Here is a 14,300-nt window from a genome sequence, read left to right on the forward strand (position 1 = left end):
CCGCCTCCTCCTCCCCTTCCTCCTCGATCTCCTCTACCAATCTCTTCTGGTCCAAGCAGGAGTGATGGAAATGACAGCAAAGAGGCAGATGTCACAGCCAAACACCCATATGACAGGGAGGACGCCTCCTGCATAGTTTCTCTTCTCCTCTTCCCCTCTCTCCTCCCACCTCCTTTCCTTTTCTGAAGATTTAAACTATCCTTGCCTCACTTCTTCCATACCTGACGTGTACAAACTCCCTTAAGAGTGCACATTACAGTTTTGTGAGGGAGAATGCATCAATCCTTCCACTCCCCCCCCCACTACCACCACCACCACCTTCAGTCTCTTCCACTGGTTTCTCCTTCGTACCTTCTCCTGCATTTTCCATTCCTTCCATTATTGTCAGCAGCCTTCATATGTTTGCCTGTCAGGTGTGCAAGCTGCATGCTTTCTGCATCTGGGCTCATAGGGATTTAAAGCATTCCTTATGCAGGCCTGCATATGGCGATAGATAAAAGCCAGTGTGACAGCAGTGAGATGCGCTACCAATCTACCAATTTGCTGCAAGTCAAAAGAGCAATGATCCTCTGCTTGGAAGAAAGGACTTGGCATGAAGGGATTGTGAGTAGGAGGACTGAGCCAAGAAATTTTTTTTTCTGTGCTCATTATTGTGATTGGGGTGATTGTTACATTGCACTTACATATGTAAACCAGCTGATTTTTCTTTTGTATTTGGTAGTCACATCTACTCTTTAACATTGCTTTTCACAACTGAGGAATGCATCTGAAAATCAACAAAATTCCTTTTTTGGAGGAATTACAACTTAATTTGCAATGTCATCTCACAATCTCACATTTTGGTGCATACTGCATCTAGAACATAAAATTAGACATTATGAACGGGTTATCTTTTGAAGAGGGAAAAACTATAAGGGGGAATAATCAGATATAAAATATTGTTAACATAACATAACATAACATGGTCGGAAAACAAAAATTCCAAAGTAGATATGACAAAAATGTTCAGAATGATGACAGATATAAAGCTAAATAGATATAAAGAAAAATATATGTATGTTACATGTGATTATTTGCTCTCTTTTTTTTATTAACTTAATTTTGTATAGATAAGTAATATGTGCTAAAACTGACATACATCATAAAAAAGCTGCATAATTATGAAAATGAGGGAAACTAAAGAATCTAATTTTCTTAGTTTTTCAAAAAGACACATCCTGCAGGTAGCAAGAATATGTGAATACAGCATGTGGTTGTAGTATTAGCTGGTATGTAAGGACGATACTCAGTGTTATTTAGTACATTTTAATCATCATTAAAATATTTTGCCCACAAAACTACGCTGATAGATTATGTTGTTTACGAAAGTTTAACTCTAGGCAACAATACCCATTCCAGTAGATGTTTTTCACAGCAGATGTTTTGACTTTTCATAGCAGGAACAGGTGGAACTAATAACATTAATGATGGCTCTGCTCCATTAAGTGTCCCAGTAAGGCATTTTTTTAAGCCAGCATGCTCAGTACCAGAGCTCAGAAACTGAAACACATAAACAGAATGCCGTCATTATTAATGTTATCAATTACACCTGTGCTTTTTCTGCTACAATATGCCCAAATGACAAGCATGAAAAAGGTATATTGTCTGAGATGGAAGAAACAGGGCTGCCTCATTGTATGTTGGGTGGTTGAACAAACTTTGTTGCTTCAAACCACATAGGAAGGAGGAGATAATGGGATCATTTATTTATTGGTGGATTTTTTCTTAAACTCTGTGGCTGTTGATATGACTCAGGCTTTGTGAGTTTATATGCTGCGGGAAGACCTCAACACCACCACCTTTGTCCAGATTTCATCACTACATAAGCAAGAAGCCAAAGAGAAGTTGTTAACATACAGGTTCACATGCTAGCATTTGTGCTAGTTAACACGCTAACACCAGCATGTCAATATCCAATAGTTCCAAACATGCAGGTAAATGTGCTAGAGTTTGTGCTAGTTAAATGCTAACACTAGCATCTTAACATCCGATAGCCAGTAGTTGTTATGTAGCTATGGGAAACTTGAGTTGTTAAAGGGATATTTCTTTTTTTTGTTAAGTGGCGTTGTATGAGGTAGTCAGTGACAGTAGACTGTGCCAGCACAGAAGCTAAGCAATGTACTGTTGTGGATGGGGGGAGTAACAAAACGTATTTTAGCCACCCAAAAAAGGGCCCACCTGAAAAATTCAATATCAGTTTAAATGTACGTGATAATTAGAATATATTTATTGCTAAACCTTGCCGTCAGACAGCCATTTTCGATGGGAAACTGGAGTGTTTATGTCCCTATCTCCAAAGCCACCAGACCTATTACACATACAAATACAAATACAGTAATTTTAGGAGTTGTGGTTGAGTAGGAGTTGCTGGTCTACCGCTGCCTCGGTACGCAGCAACTACTGTGTTAAAACACCAAAGTAACACAAACAAACTAACCAATTATGGCCTTTTTTAGGTGGCTAAAATATATTTTGTTGCTGGCCCCATCCGCAGCAGTACATTGTTTAGCTTCCATGCTGGCGCTCCTGTCTGCTTCTTCAAATTACTTCATGCAACCCCACTTCAAAAAACCTAAACCATCCCTTTAGCATGTAAGCATTGTGTGTATGGTATGGTGTCTGGTCCCTTTTTCATCTCTTTGCAAAGCAATACAACCTCACAGGGCTACATTGTTGCTATAGGGGGCCTTGTTGGTATGTATAAAAGGAAAAGGGAGATTTTCAGGTGAGAAGTACAAGTTTGCATGTTTACATGACATTGTTCCATTGTACTGTAGAAATACTTTGCAGGACAGTAGGAGTCAGGGTTTTAGATCGTCTGTGTTAAAAATGTAGAGATGTAGTACATACAGTATACAATGGTATATATAAAATACCCACTGACACATAATAGTACATACACAGATATACTGTATGTAAGCATTTGAGTGCATAAGAATGCGCACACATTATATATTCAAGTATTTTAGCACATACATCATGCATATACATTATCATATTCCAGCACATACACACACAGATAAATGCATATGAGTATGCCAGTACACACACTTCAACTCCCCTACCTCTTCCTCCCCTCCTTCATCCAACACATAACACTTCCTCCAAAATTCACTGGCAGTGTGTGCTGTGCAGGCATGAGATAACGTCCCAGAAGTTTTTCAAGGGCAGGACGGGTGCTCAGACATCAGAGGGAAGCCGCATCGAGCCGAAGCTGATTCATTACATGTGTTGCATCTGCCTCCTATTAAAAAGCCCAGAGCACTCTGGCTGTCTCTGCCGGTCTCTCTTTCTCACTTTCTGACTGCAAACTACCTCCTGACTCCTTGCCTAGACCTCATTTCTTTCTGTCTCTTGCTTTTAAGCTTTCCTTCTCCTATGATGACATGCCTCAGCTCCTCACTAAGTTTTACAAATTACCTCTAACATAGAGTACAACAGTACAAGGTTTTATCAATATGAATGTGTTTTAAATATTTCAGGATCAAAGTTGTCCGTACATTCATTTATTCCTTCTGCTGTGGAAGTGGTTATTTTTCACTTTATTGTTTTATAGTAAGCTAAGAGTCAACTGAGCACATTGTGTGCCCAGTCTCTTTGCATGGTCTCTATGTTGATAAAGTTTGAATTTCTGCATTGGCTTCAGTTGGTAATTTTCTCATGAGCTGTCTTGGCTATTGTTGCTCATGCTAACTAGAGCCTGATGGATATATTGGTGTGGCCAATATTATCTGCCAGTTTTATCTCATCACAGACATATTGGTGTTGGCATATATGCTGACTGCAAAGCAAAAGGATTTCACTTCAAACCCGGCAAATATCATTTAGAAAGTTTTGCCATTACATAGTATTTCCTCCAGACAGTACTGACTGCAACTTTCAACTCCTATCCTGGTCACAGTATTTTATAATCCAAATGAAAAATGTGTTTATGTGAAAACAAACACAAACTGTTGCATATTGTACTGTTTGGCATTTAATGTTTCTGGATTTAAAAGCCTTCATAAACTGGCACAGTTCTGTCACTTATTGGCCATATGGACTCCAGGAAGAGTACTCTCTAGATCAGTGGTTCTCAACCTGGGGTTCAGGAAACCCAAAGGGGATGCAAGATAATATCTGTGGGGTTGCCAAATGGTTGTGGAGCATGAAATAAAATAAAACAACATGTTGTGGCAAGCAGCGCAGAATGATGGACAGGAAGCAGCGCTCTGCGATGTCATCCCTTAAATGACATTCAATACAGGGAACAAGAATTTAAAAACACTGTATATCATAGGCTATATACTCTGTTTTCATACATGTTAACAGGTTACCTCAGTAAAATGACATATATAAAACTAATTGTGCTTTTAGACCTTAGCAGACATGCTAACAACTAATGGTGATCAAAATAAACAATAACTTAATAAGAAACTGTAAATTACCACTATAATAATTGAAACCTCAAGTGGAATCACATAATACTGTAATGTAAAGGCTTTCCATAGCAAACAGTGTAGGATCACTTGCCAAAACAATTGTCTAGTGCAGTTTCTAGTCCTCTATATTGTTTTAACCATTAGGATCTCTGCGGTATAAACAAAAGAGTTTTCATCAGATGTTTCGGAAATCATCACAATTATAAATTACCACTGATAAATGTCTCAATTTGAAAGGCTTCTTTTTCCATATTTGTCCCCAGTCTGCGAAAAGAAACATAAAATACTGAAATTATACAAAAGCTATCCACATTACTGTGGCTACCGTGGCTAGCTCAGGATGTTGTGTTTCAGTTGCTCTTAGTCATTGCACATTGGTCAGTACTAAAGCAACAGCATATTGATTTGGAAACACGGCACGATTTTACTCAGACATTCCATTAAAGAGCCATTTTCTTACCTGATTGAAGAACACAGTCTAAAGTTAGACCGACTGGAAGTTTCAGACTGTTCTTCATCTAGCATTTTTTTAATCACTTGCTCATTTCCTTTACCCCACAATCTCATCTTCAGTGTTTTAATTATGTCGTGGTGAATGATAGCTAGTTGTAAGGTGTGTGTGTTTGGTGGACTTGTTAAAAGGGGCCTTTTTGCAGCGCGTACGGCTGCTTCAGCTGATAATTATTTCAGATTACATTAGAGGAAATTAAACATTTCTTTAAGTACGTGTGAGGGTGACAAAGTTATCAAGTGCAGTTGCAGGAGAGAGTGTGAATGTTGCACTTCCAAAAATGTAATTTTTTTTCAACTGCTAATAAGATCATTTTCAAGTGTTAAAAATAATTAATGGTATTACAGCAGTTGAGCATAACTGGAGTCTTTAGTACGTGGATCAGTGGTGCACTGTGGTCAATGATGAACATAACTGGTGGTGAAAAGTGTGTAAATTATCATAGTCGAAGTGATATGTAAGAAAGACATTCATTACCATTTATACACATGATGTGTGAAGTGTTTCCAGTAGTGGTTTGGCTGATATAAACCCAATAAAGTTCTTTATGAAATAGGGGTCACATTTATTTTGTAATGACCTTAATACATGTCAGTGTTTTTGTGTTACATGGCCTACATCTGGACTTGCTTATTATTTACAGAGAGCAGTATTTTCTCTGATAATAACTTGTGAGTTCAAGTTGTGGAAATCTCTGTGTGTAGTCAGACATTCTGTCATTTCGAAATCTGTCTGGACCACTGATCTGTCTCACCAACAGACTCTTATCGGCAGATAAGAGTGTTTACGCCAGCGTTATCTCTGTCCATTTAAGGGTTATGGAGTTGAGAGTCATAACTGATAAATCCTTTCCATGTGAAACTGTTGCAGCATACCTACAGTTATTATGGTCATGGTGTTGAGCAGTGCATACGTCTAGGAGGCAAATTTTATCTCACACTTTCAGACATCTGAAAGATATAATCCATATTTTGGTTCAAATATTGCTACTGTCATGGCAAAAGGTATAGGTTTAGTCCTGTTGTACTTTATTTTGTGGAAATATTTTACAATACTTTACAATATTTTATATTTTTTTACAATGATGACAATGATCACTGTAATTACTTCTGTGTTTGAGAGACATGGATGTGGATTGTCAATGAGGTCATGAAGTTGTATGTAAACATTAATTATAAAATAATGTGGTTTTTGTTCTATGCAAAAAGTATTCATGCATAATCAAGTGAAATTAATATCTGTGCAATACATAAGAATTATTTAATGACACTTTTTTGTTATTTGTTTATGGTCATTATCACTCATTTTTAGCAGCAGCTACTGGTTGAACATACAATTCATATACATGTATTATACATCAGATTTTTTTCCATGCCTCACATTTCCTTAAAATTACTCTTTGTGGTTGAAAGGTCTGCTGAGATAATTACAGCATTGAGAGTTACAGCAGCAACACACACTTGAAAATGAATGAATAAATCATTCTCTCTCTCACTCTTCAAAAGGTTTTGCTGACCACTAAGTGCAAATGTGGCATTTGCAGTGGCATGTACCACAACCTGAAGTTGTTTTACTGCGACTTTGAATGCACCCTCTTTTTTGAAAGCCAAAGTGAACTTTGACTTGCAAATAATCACGTTGAGATAAAAAAAATAATAAAGTACAACCTCCCATGTGAACACCATTTGAATTTTTCTTGTTAGCATGCATAAATCTTTTGCAAAATGCACTCGCTGCTTTCAACGGTAATATTGTACACAGAAATCAAAGCTGTGCGTTTCTTGCAGAGCAACAAGAGAGGGGTAAGATCTGCATAATGTTGGCTCCAGCACTGAAGAGCAAAACGCAGATCCACGGCATCGTTCCCTTGCTTTCCTTCCAATAACATCATTAGCATTTTGACATCATCGGCCTAATTGTTGTTGGTAGCTCAGAAATGCTTGCCTTGGAGTGGGAGTCGGGAGGGGGGGGGGGTGGTTCTTTCTGCTGTAAGGCCTTGTGCTTATCAGTGCAGGGCAGATACTGTTCCTATGGTCCTGGCTGACAGGTGAGATGTGTGTGTGTGTGTGTGTTGGTTGCGGTTGTCAGTGAACCCCCGGGACAGGTGCTGAGGGATGGGTTCGTATTTGGGAGCAGGTGCACCTCCCCTGCCCCCCTTCCTCCTCTTTCGCCTTGTTCCCTCACTCCCCCAGGAGGCATATGGTGAGAGTGATTGGAGAGACCTGGGCCCCCGCAGGGAGTGCTCCTCTCCCTAGTTCATCTGTTCCAGACGGGGCCCTGCGGGACACTCAGGCTCTCCTGAGGTCCCTGTTGGCTGTGAATCAGGCCGAGTAAGCGGCTTCGCTTTCAGGTTGACTGCTTTGTTACAGTGTTGGGCGGTCGTGGTGGCCACCCCAGTTAGCTTTTTACACAGTGCAAAATTGTACACTGCAATTTTGTGCACAGGACACATGCCGAATGGCTAATAGGTCACGCCCTCTAATTTGTTTGCTCCATACCTCATTTGTACGCAAGTGTTGCTTTTAATCTGCCGACTCTTGTCGTGTCCTGGTGTCATTGCTTGGAATAGAAATGCCACCTTACTGCGATTTCACAGGCTCGTATTTGTGAACCAGCTTACAAATGTGATGTAGTTCTGAGTGCACTAGGAGAGAGAGTTATGGGGGCATTTTAGGCCTTGTATAATATGTGTACCTCTTTTATGTGGTCATTTATTATAAGGCGAGCTCTATGAATAATGTATGATTAAAAGGCGTAATGGATACACTGGGACTCGTCAAAATAAAAGCAAAAATCCATTTGCTCTCCCTGTAGTAAATCCACTAGCTTGTCCTTGGGCTAATTTCCAACTTGGGACTTGGTGGGGGGAGTGAGTGCATGTCTTGATAGCGATTTCAAGGGAGGGAGGTGTTGTGCTGTAAAGTGAGAGAGAGAGAGAGAGAGGATGAAAAGTGAAATGAGACATGGATGAGGAACAAAGCCAGGAACACCTCTTTCTCTTGATGCCTCCTTCCTTCTTATCACTCTATCCCACTCTTTCTCTCCTTCCCTCTTTCCCGTCTCTGTCTCTCACCATCTTAAAGCTCCTTCCCCCTGCCTCCGAGCAGCTGCCACTTCTGAGCCTGAAGAAAATGAAGGCAGATGAATCAATTTGGCCTGTGGCCCTAAAGTGCACTTGTCTGCACCCCAGCCTGGGCGGGGGGGATAATGAGCCGATAGATTGAACCGGTGCCGGAGCCAGGCACTGAGCGCCGAGATGCCTTCGTCCGCCGCACCCCCGGGCCCCTCTCACATATATACACACACATACATACACACGTTGCTGATGCCTCCCAGAGCAGCGGTAGCAGCCTGTCGCTGGGTTAATGGGGGTGAGGGTCCTTTGCGCAGGACACTTTTCAGAGCAAATTAGAGGAAGGATCTGTATCCATCCTCTTCAGCCCTCCCTTCCCTGTATTGCCCCTCATATCCTTCCCACCCTGCGCATGGGAAGCACGGAGAGCAAATTGGAGCGTGGTAGTGCGCAGCAGAAGAGCATCAAGGCAGCTAGAATGGAAAGGGCGGGTGGGGGGCAAGGTCCAAGATCCTAGGGTAATGAGGATTGACACTGGGACAAGGCTGAGGCACAGCCTCCCTGAGCGCTGTTGACAGGTGACGGCAGGCTAGCGAGAGACGAGGCAGAGTGAGAGGAACTGGAGCAAGGAGAAGAAAAGCGAGGTCAGGACTAACAGCTTCTCTTATTCAAGGAGGAAAAAGGTAGGAGAGTGTGCAGCCATCCGATGCCCCCGCTAAAACCCCCTGCAAGGTGAAGGAGGGAGGATCAAAGGAGCAGGACAACAAAGCATCACCCGCCAGCCTCTAGCTAGCTCCCTGCTGACAGGCTACAGATTGACTGACACTGCAAGGAGAGTGAAGAAGAGTGAAAGGAAAAGGAAAGTTAGCCAAGCCTAGCATGAACTGATGTGAACCACTACTGTCTCCATCGATGCCTTGACTAGCCCTTTCTAAGCAGGGGGGCTTTGTGACTTCACCCAGGGTTAGAGTAGTATAAATGAGCAGACCCAAGTCGGCACTACTCAACTTGGGGGGAAATTAAGATGCTGGAGGGCCCTTTGAAGATAATTAAAGAGCACAGAGCGGCAGCCTCCAGAGAGGGACTACAGACATGTTCAATACCGAGACTAATGGAGCTAATTTCTAGTACATTATTCATGTAAAACACAGGCCCTTACTTAGCTGTTTTTTCTACGTCTCTTCTATCTATCGTCTTAAGTCATACTCTCCCCCGGACACACACAGATTAACCACATTTACTTGCTGCATCAACCAAATTAACCTTGCCCCAATACTGCATCAGTCAAACCCTCAACGCAAATGAACTTCGCAAAAACAAAAAATCACAAATGTAACTCCTTAAAACAACCAGGTGGCCAGCAACTGCTCCCTCAAGGCTGCCCAGGACGCATTATTCAAAGGCATTACCTCAAGCATAGTGGAAAGGCATTACGACCTTGAACTGTGTCACCACTTACAGCTGATCACATCTCAGTGGAGACCATTAGCCCCACCCCCAAGCTCACTAACTTGTCCTTTAACATTAATGAGTACACAAAAAAGAAAAACAACACATGAAAGCTGTACAGTTGGGAGCTTAGGGCCAATTAAACACCTCCCCAGACAGGAAATTAGTCCCTGCCTTAATCACAGGCAGTCTGGGTTGCCAGTCTTTTGTCAGAGTTGGTGAATTCCTGCCTAGATCAATTGCTCTCCTGTCCCGTTGAACAGTGGCTTGGGGAACGGTCCTTGCACGCTGCTTCATTAACCTAGGCGGCTAATTAGACACTGTGCTCTGATCAATAGCCAAGTTGATTGCTGACTGGGTAATGTAGCCGCTGGCCCCAGATGAGACGGAAACACTTTGGGCGCCTTCAGGAATTTGTCAGCAACACTGATGCTGGGTAAACAAAGTAATCAACGTCTGCACTTGACGGCATCGTGACGCCGACTGTACCTTGACGCTCTGTCTCCCTGCTTGCATGCCTGCCTGCCTGCCAACAAGGATTGCTCTCTTTGTGCTCTCCTTGAGAGAAGGAAATCAAAAAGGCCACCATCTATTTTGAGATTCAAGGAGTGATTAGGCTGACAGCTAGTCGAGAGCGAGCGAGAGAGGCAGAGGGAGAGGCGGGTAGAGGTGGAAGTCAAACCTGATTATGCCCACCTGCAGGTTTCCCTTCCTTCCATCTCGACACCCTGATTGCTTGGCGGCTGCTCCCTCCTCTTTTCCAGCACACTCACCCCACCCCACCCCCGTCCTGTCACTGTTGACCTCAGTGCACTGCTAATGCCCCTTGGCCAATCAGCATGCTTGGCCTTGCGGCGGCAGGGTAATTAAAAGGGAATTGTGTCTACTTGGCATGTGAGCTGGTGGGCACGAGGGTAGACAAACACTCTCTCTGCCGCCTTGCCTCCCTTCCTCTCTCCCAGCCAGGTGGCAGCGTACAGGACCTGTCAGATTAGCTGATGACCCTTTTAATTCTAGCCCAGCCGGGGGCCATAATTGATATTTACCGGGAAAGGTTAATTGTAGCAGTGATCTGCTTAAATTACAGTGGAGATCAGGAGAACGGGGCCAGCCAGCACGCACGCTACCAGGGGAGCTGCTACACGCAAACTGCTAGTCAAATGGATTACACCCCGCGGCCATCGCCACTGTACTCCAAGGTGGGGTAGCAGCACGGGACATTGTGATTGGCTGTTGCTCCACCGGCACAGAGTCTTCCTTGCTGAGCTCGCCAACCTCCCATCTGGCTGGGAATTTGGGTGAATGCCAACTGCGGGTCTTGATGGCCCTGCAATAAAATAGGCCATCCATGTTTGCATTAGGGTTACCATGATGTGTATTGTGAGTGGCTGAATGCAAAAAAAGTAAAAAATAATAATATTTTGTGATATTTTATTTATTTTATTTAGTTTTTGTTAATTTTACCATTTTCAAAATCAGAAAACAGCAGGAATAAATTGAAAATGTATTTCATTTTATCTAAAATGTATAATATTATTTAGCGTTGTCTTCTCATATTTTTTCTCATTTACTCAAGGAGTTGTTGTTGGCCTTGCAAAGTTAGCAAATTAATGTCCCTGAGCTGTGAGGAATTGGAGTAGATGTAGATTTAAGACAATACTCAGCAATGGGTCAAAACATTCTATATTTTATACTGTATGTAGGCCAAGGCTAAGGTAAGCACAATATGCAGCTTTTTAACTACTGTTGCCTACTTGATGTTTGAGACTCAAGAGAGTGTATGTTGTGTATGTATGTGTTGAGTGTATTTCAACACGTCTACAAACAATGTAGGGTTTACTACATTGTTGCTGCTGCGTTCATGTTGCTTGCTGGTCTAACTGGCACCAGTGGGTCGAGGTTTGGGGTTACAGGTGTTTTTGCTACAGCCAGTTCTGCTTTGCATTTAGCCAAAGCACAAACTGACACTGAGCTGTGAGACACCTCACAAGCTTTGAATTTCCCTCAGGTTAAGAATAGAAGGGCCATGGCCTGTTGAAAGTCAGTTGAAGCCATTGTAGTTAGGCTGTATTGTTAGCTACCTAACTTGTGGCGTTGGTTGTGGATCACAGCGAGTGACAGGAAATAAGATGCTATCTAGAACTTTAGTCTGTGTCCCCTGGTTCAGACATTGTTGTGCTACTATTGTTTTGAAGTGTGATTTATTGCAGTGTCTGAACTGTTGATATAAAATGGATAGTTGTGGTCCTCAGTGGCTGCATCAGGTTTGGATCTCTTCTCATTTCCCTAATTAACACAAACTTGCGTCAGAGGTCTTGGTGGATTTAAAGATCAATGCCCAATCCAAATAGCACCTCAACTGTTGCTCTTGCTTAACAAAGAATCCAAGAGAATTACCTACTTTTAAAATAGTATGTTGGTGAATGGAATAATATTTAATTATTCAATTATTCTAATAGCATAAAATTATTTAATTATAGATGATTATTAATCACCACTTTTCTACTGATTAATGATTCATCAGTTGAAAAACAACTGTACTGTTTTTTGCATTTCTATTTAGACTACATTTCTGCTCCTTTTCTCATATACTATTCTGTGTGTGAATGGGTGGGGTTTTCCTGGGGGTCCTGTGTTGCCAAAGATTTATTTTCATTTAAGCATATTTTGAAATCAGCTAAGGTAATGCACTACAATTAACATCATTCTCAGTTTTATTTTCTAAGGTTTGTGTTCATGTTTTCATGTACTGGTGGTAAACTATAACCCAACAAGAGCACAACATTCATATGCCTCTTTATGTTGTGTGAAAAACATTCTTAGATGACATGGATAATATACACTTCCCTATTTTGTTGCATTACATAATGAAGGCAAGATATGTTTGATCATCATGTGAGGAGATCATTCCCTCCTTTCATTCACATTACCATGCAATTGTAAAAAACATTATGTTCACTGCTATTATGAAACACATTTAGCTATAGCCAAGATGGTTCAAAAGAATGAAAGAAAAATGAAATTTTTTAAAATTAAAATAAAACTGTGGTGTGCTTTGGAAAAGGTTCACCATGATGTAAAGCCCATTTCATATGTATTAAACTGGCAAAATGACACTGGCATGTATATATGTTTAATATATAACATATACACACATAGATACCAATTTCTCCTTGCCAGTTTGTAAAGGTAATAAGCCACTCCGCAATGATTTACAGTTATATTAGAGCAGCTTTTAGTATTATACTTTATGCCTCTCAAATGTTTGAAAAGTAACCATAAATCACTGCCTCTCAGGGTATAGTGCTTAGTTGTGAACATCAGGGTTTGTTTCATGAGGTAATGATTTGAGGATGTCCTCTTTTCCTGTTTCCCCTGCAGATTAAACCCTTAGCCCTACGTCCGGTCAAAGTCAGCGAGGACGAGACAGTGCAGGAGCTCAGCCGACCGCACAGGAGCAACTCCAAGGAGCAGCTTAGCGAGGTGAGTCCTTGGACAAGACCTTTCCCCTTTTCACAGCCCTCCTACAGAGAGCCAGGCTATCCACTTTCACAGGCCGAAGCAGGGGGACCCCTGAGGTGGGATATAGCGAACAGGCAGACGACAGCAACACTGAGGCTGAGATCAGAGGGCAGCTGGTGCAGTAGCTCCTGCTGTTTCCAGGTATCACCTCATAAATCCCCTGTGCGTTGGGAAAAAGGTTGGCTGGCAGCACATAGACAGGAAATGATTAGGCTGGTCACACAGCATCACCTAGTTGGCCTGGCATTATTTAAAGCATGGCGTGGTTAAATGTAGACATGACCTAACGCAGTTCAGCCAGGTGTGGGCTGACCTTGCCGACCCCAGAATGGAATGAGTTAAAAAAAACTGTTCCAATTATCGCTGCGCCGGCATCCATATGCCAGCCCATTTAGAGGATGAGTAGGTGGCAAAGGAAAATGGAGGCCAGGCATTGGTTCAGCATAAGGGATGAAATAATGCAATTTAGATACAGGCGAAGTAATGAGAATTTATGCAAAATCCCAAGCGGCTCATTTTAAATGAATGTAGAAATATGCTTCCTAACTAATGCCTGTCAAGCAGGCCTCCCAAACCTAACTAAATTCAATCAGACTGCTCATTTAGCTGACGAAAGCAGGAGGAGAGAGAGAGAGCGAGAGAGAGAGAGAGAGAAAGAAAGAAGAGGAAGGAAAATATGCAGCTTCCTTTTCCAGCAGGGGTAAAATGATGGAAAGAAAAAGATTTTAATGAACTTATTAAATACATTGTTTTAAGCTATTCAGCATTCCAATTGAAAATCCAGCCTGATGAAAAAAAAAAATCACCAGCTTAATTTTTCCCATCTTCATCCTCTTTTCTGTAAGCCTAGCTGCTCTGTTTCTCTTGTGCACTGTCCCCCCTCTTCCCCTCGTACTATTTCTCTTGAATTTGTGTAAAAGGCTGTCTTTTAATGAAAAAGTCAGGAGGAAGAGGCGGGCTTGTCAGATAAAAGACCGAAGCCGGTTGACAGCTCTGACAGGGATATACGACAAGCACCGAGTAGGGGGGGCTGGATGAGGGGGGAGGTAGAGTGAGGGTGGAAGTGGCGGTGGTTGTGGGGATGGTGGTGAGGGGCGGGGGGGCACTGTTGAAAATTGCACGCTGTAATCGCCGACGGTGTTAGATGTGGCATGTCTCTCTAATCTGCTGCCAAATAAATGGTGCACAGACGCTGATCGTTGTAGCCACGGCATCCATATCTCCCCATCTCTCTCCCTCTGCCTGTCTTTACCTTTCTCTGTCTGTCTGTCTGTGTGTCTGTCCT

At 42.1% G+C, this 14,300-nt stretch overlaps 1 protein-coding gene across 1 annotated transcript in view; it reads left to right on the forward strand.

Annotated features, from left to right (window-relative positions):
• Nucleotides 1-14,300, forward strand: part of fbrsl1 (fibrosin-like 1) — a gene marked incomplete in the record, with an annotated part of 266,368 nt that overhangs the window by 104,412 nt on the left and 147,656 nt on the right. Inside the window, 1 exon segment of the mRNA XM_035657907.1 lies at nucleotides 12,875-12,976. Coding sequence (XP_035513800.1) covers nucleotides 12,875-12,976 — 102 coding nt within the window.

The sequence above is a fragment of the Morone saxatilis genome, unplaced genomic scaffold (assembly GCF_004916995.1).
Source record: "Morone saxatilis isolate NCDOM2014 unplaced genomic scaffold, NCSU_SB_2.0 Contig16, whole genome shotgun sequence".
NCBI classification, from domain to species: domain Eukaryota; kingdom Metazoa; phylum Chordata; class Actinopteri; family Moronidae; genus Morone; species Morone saxatilis.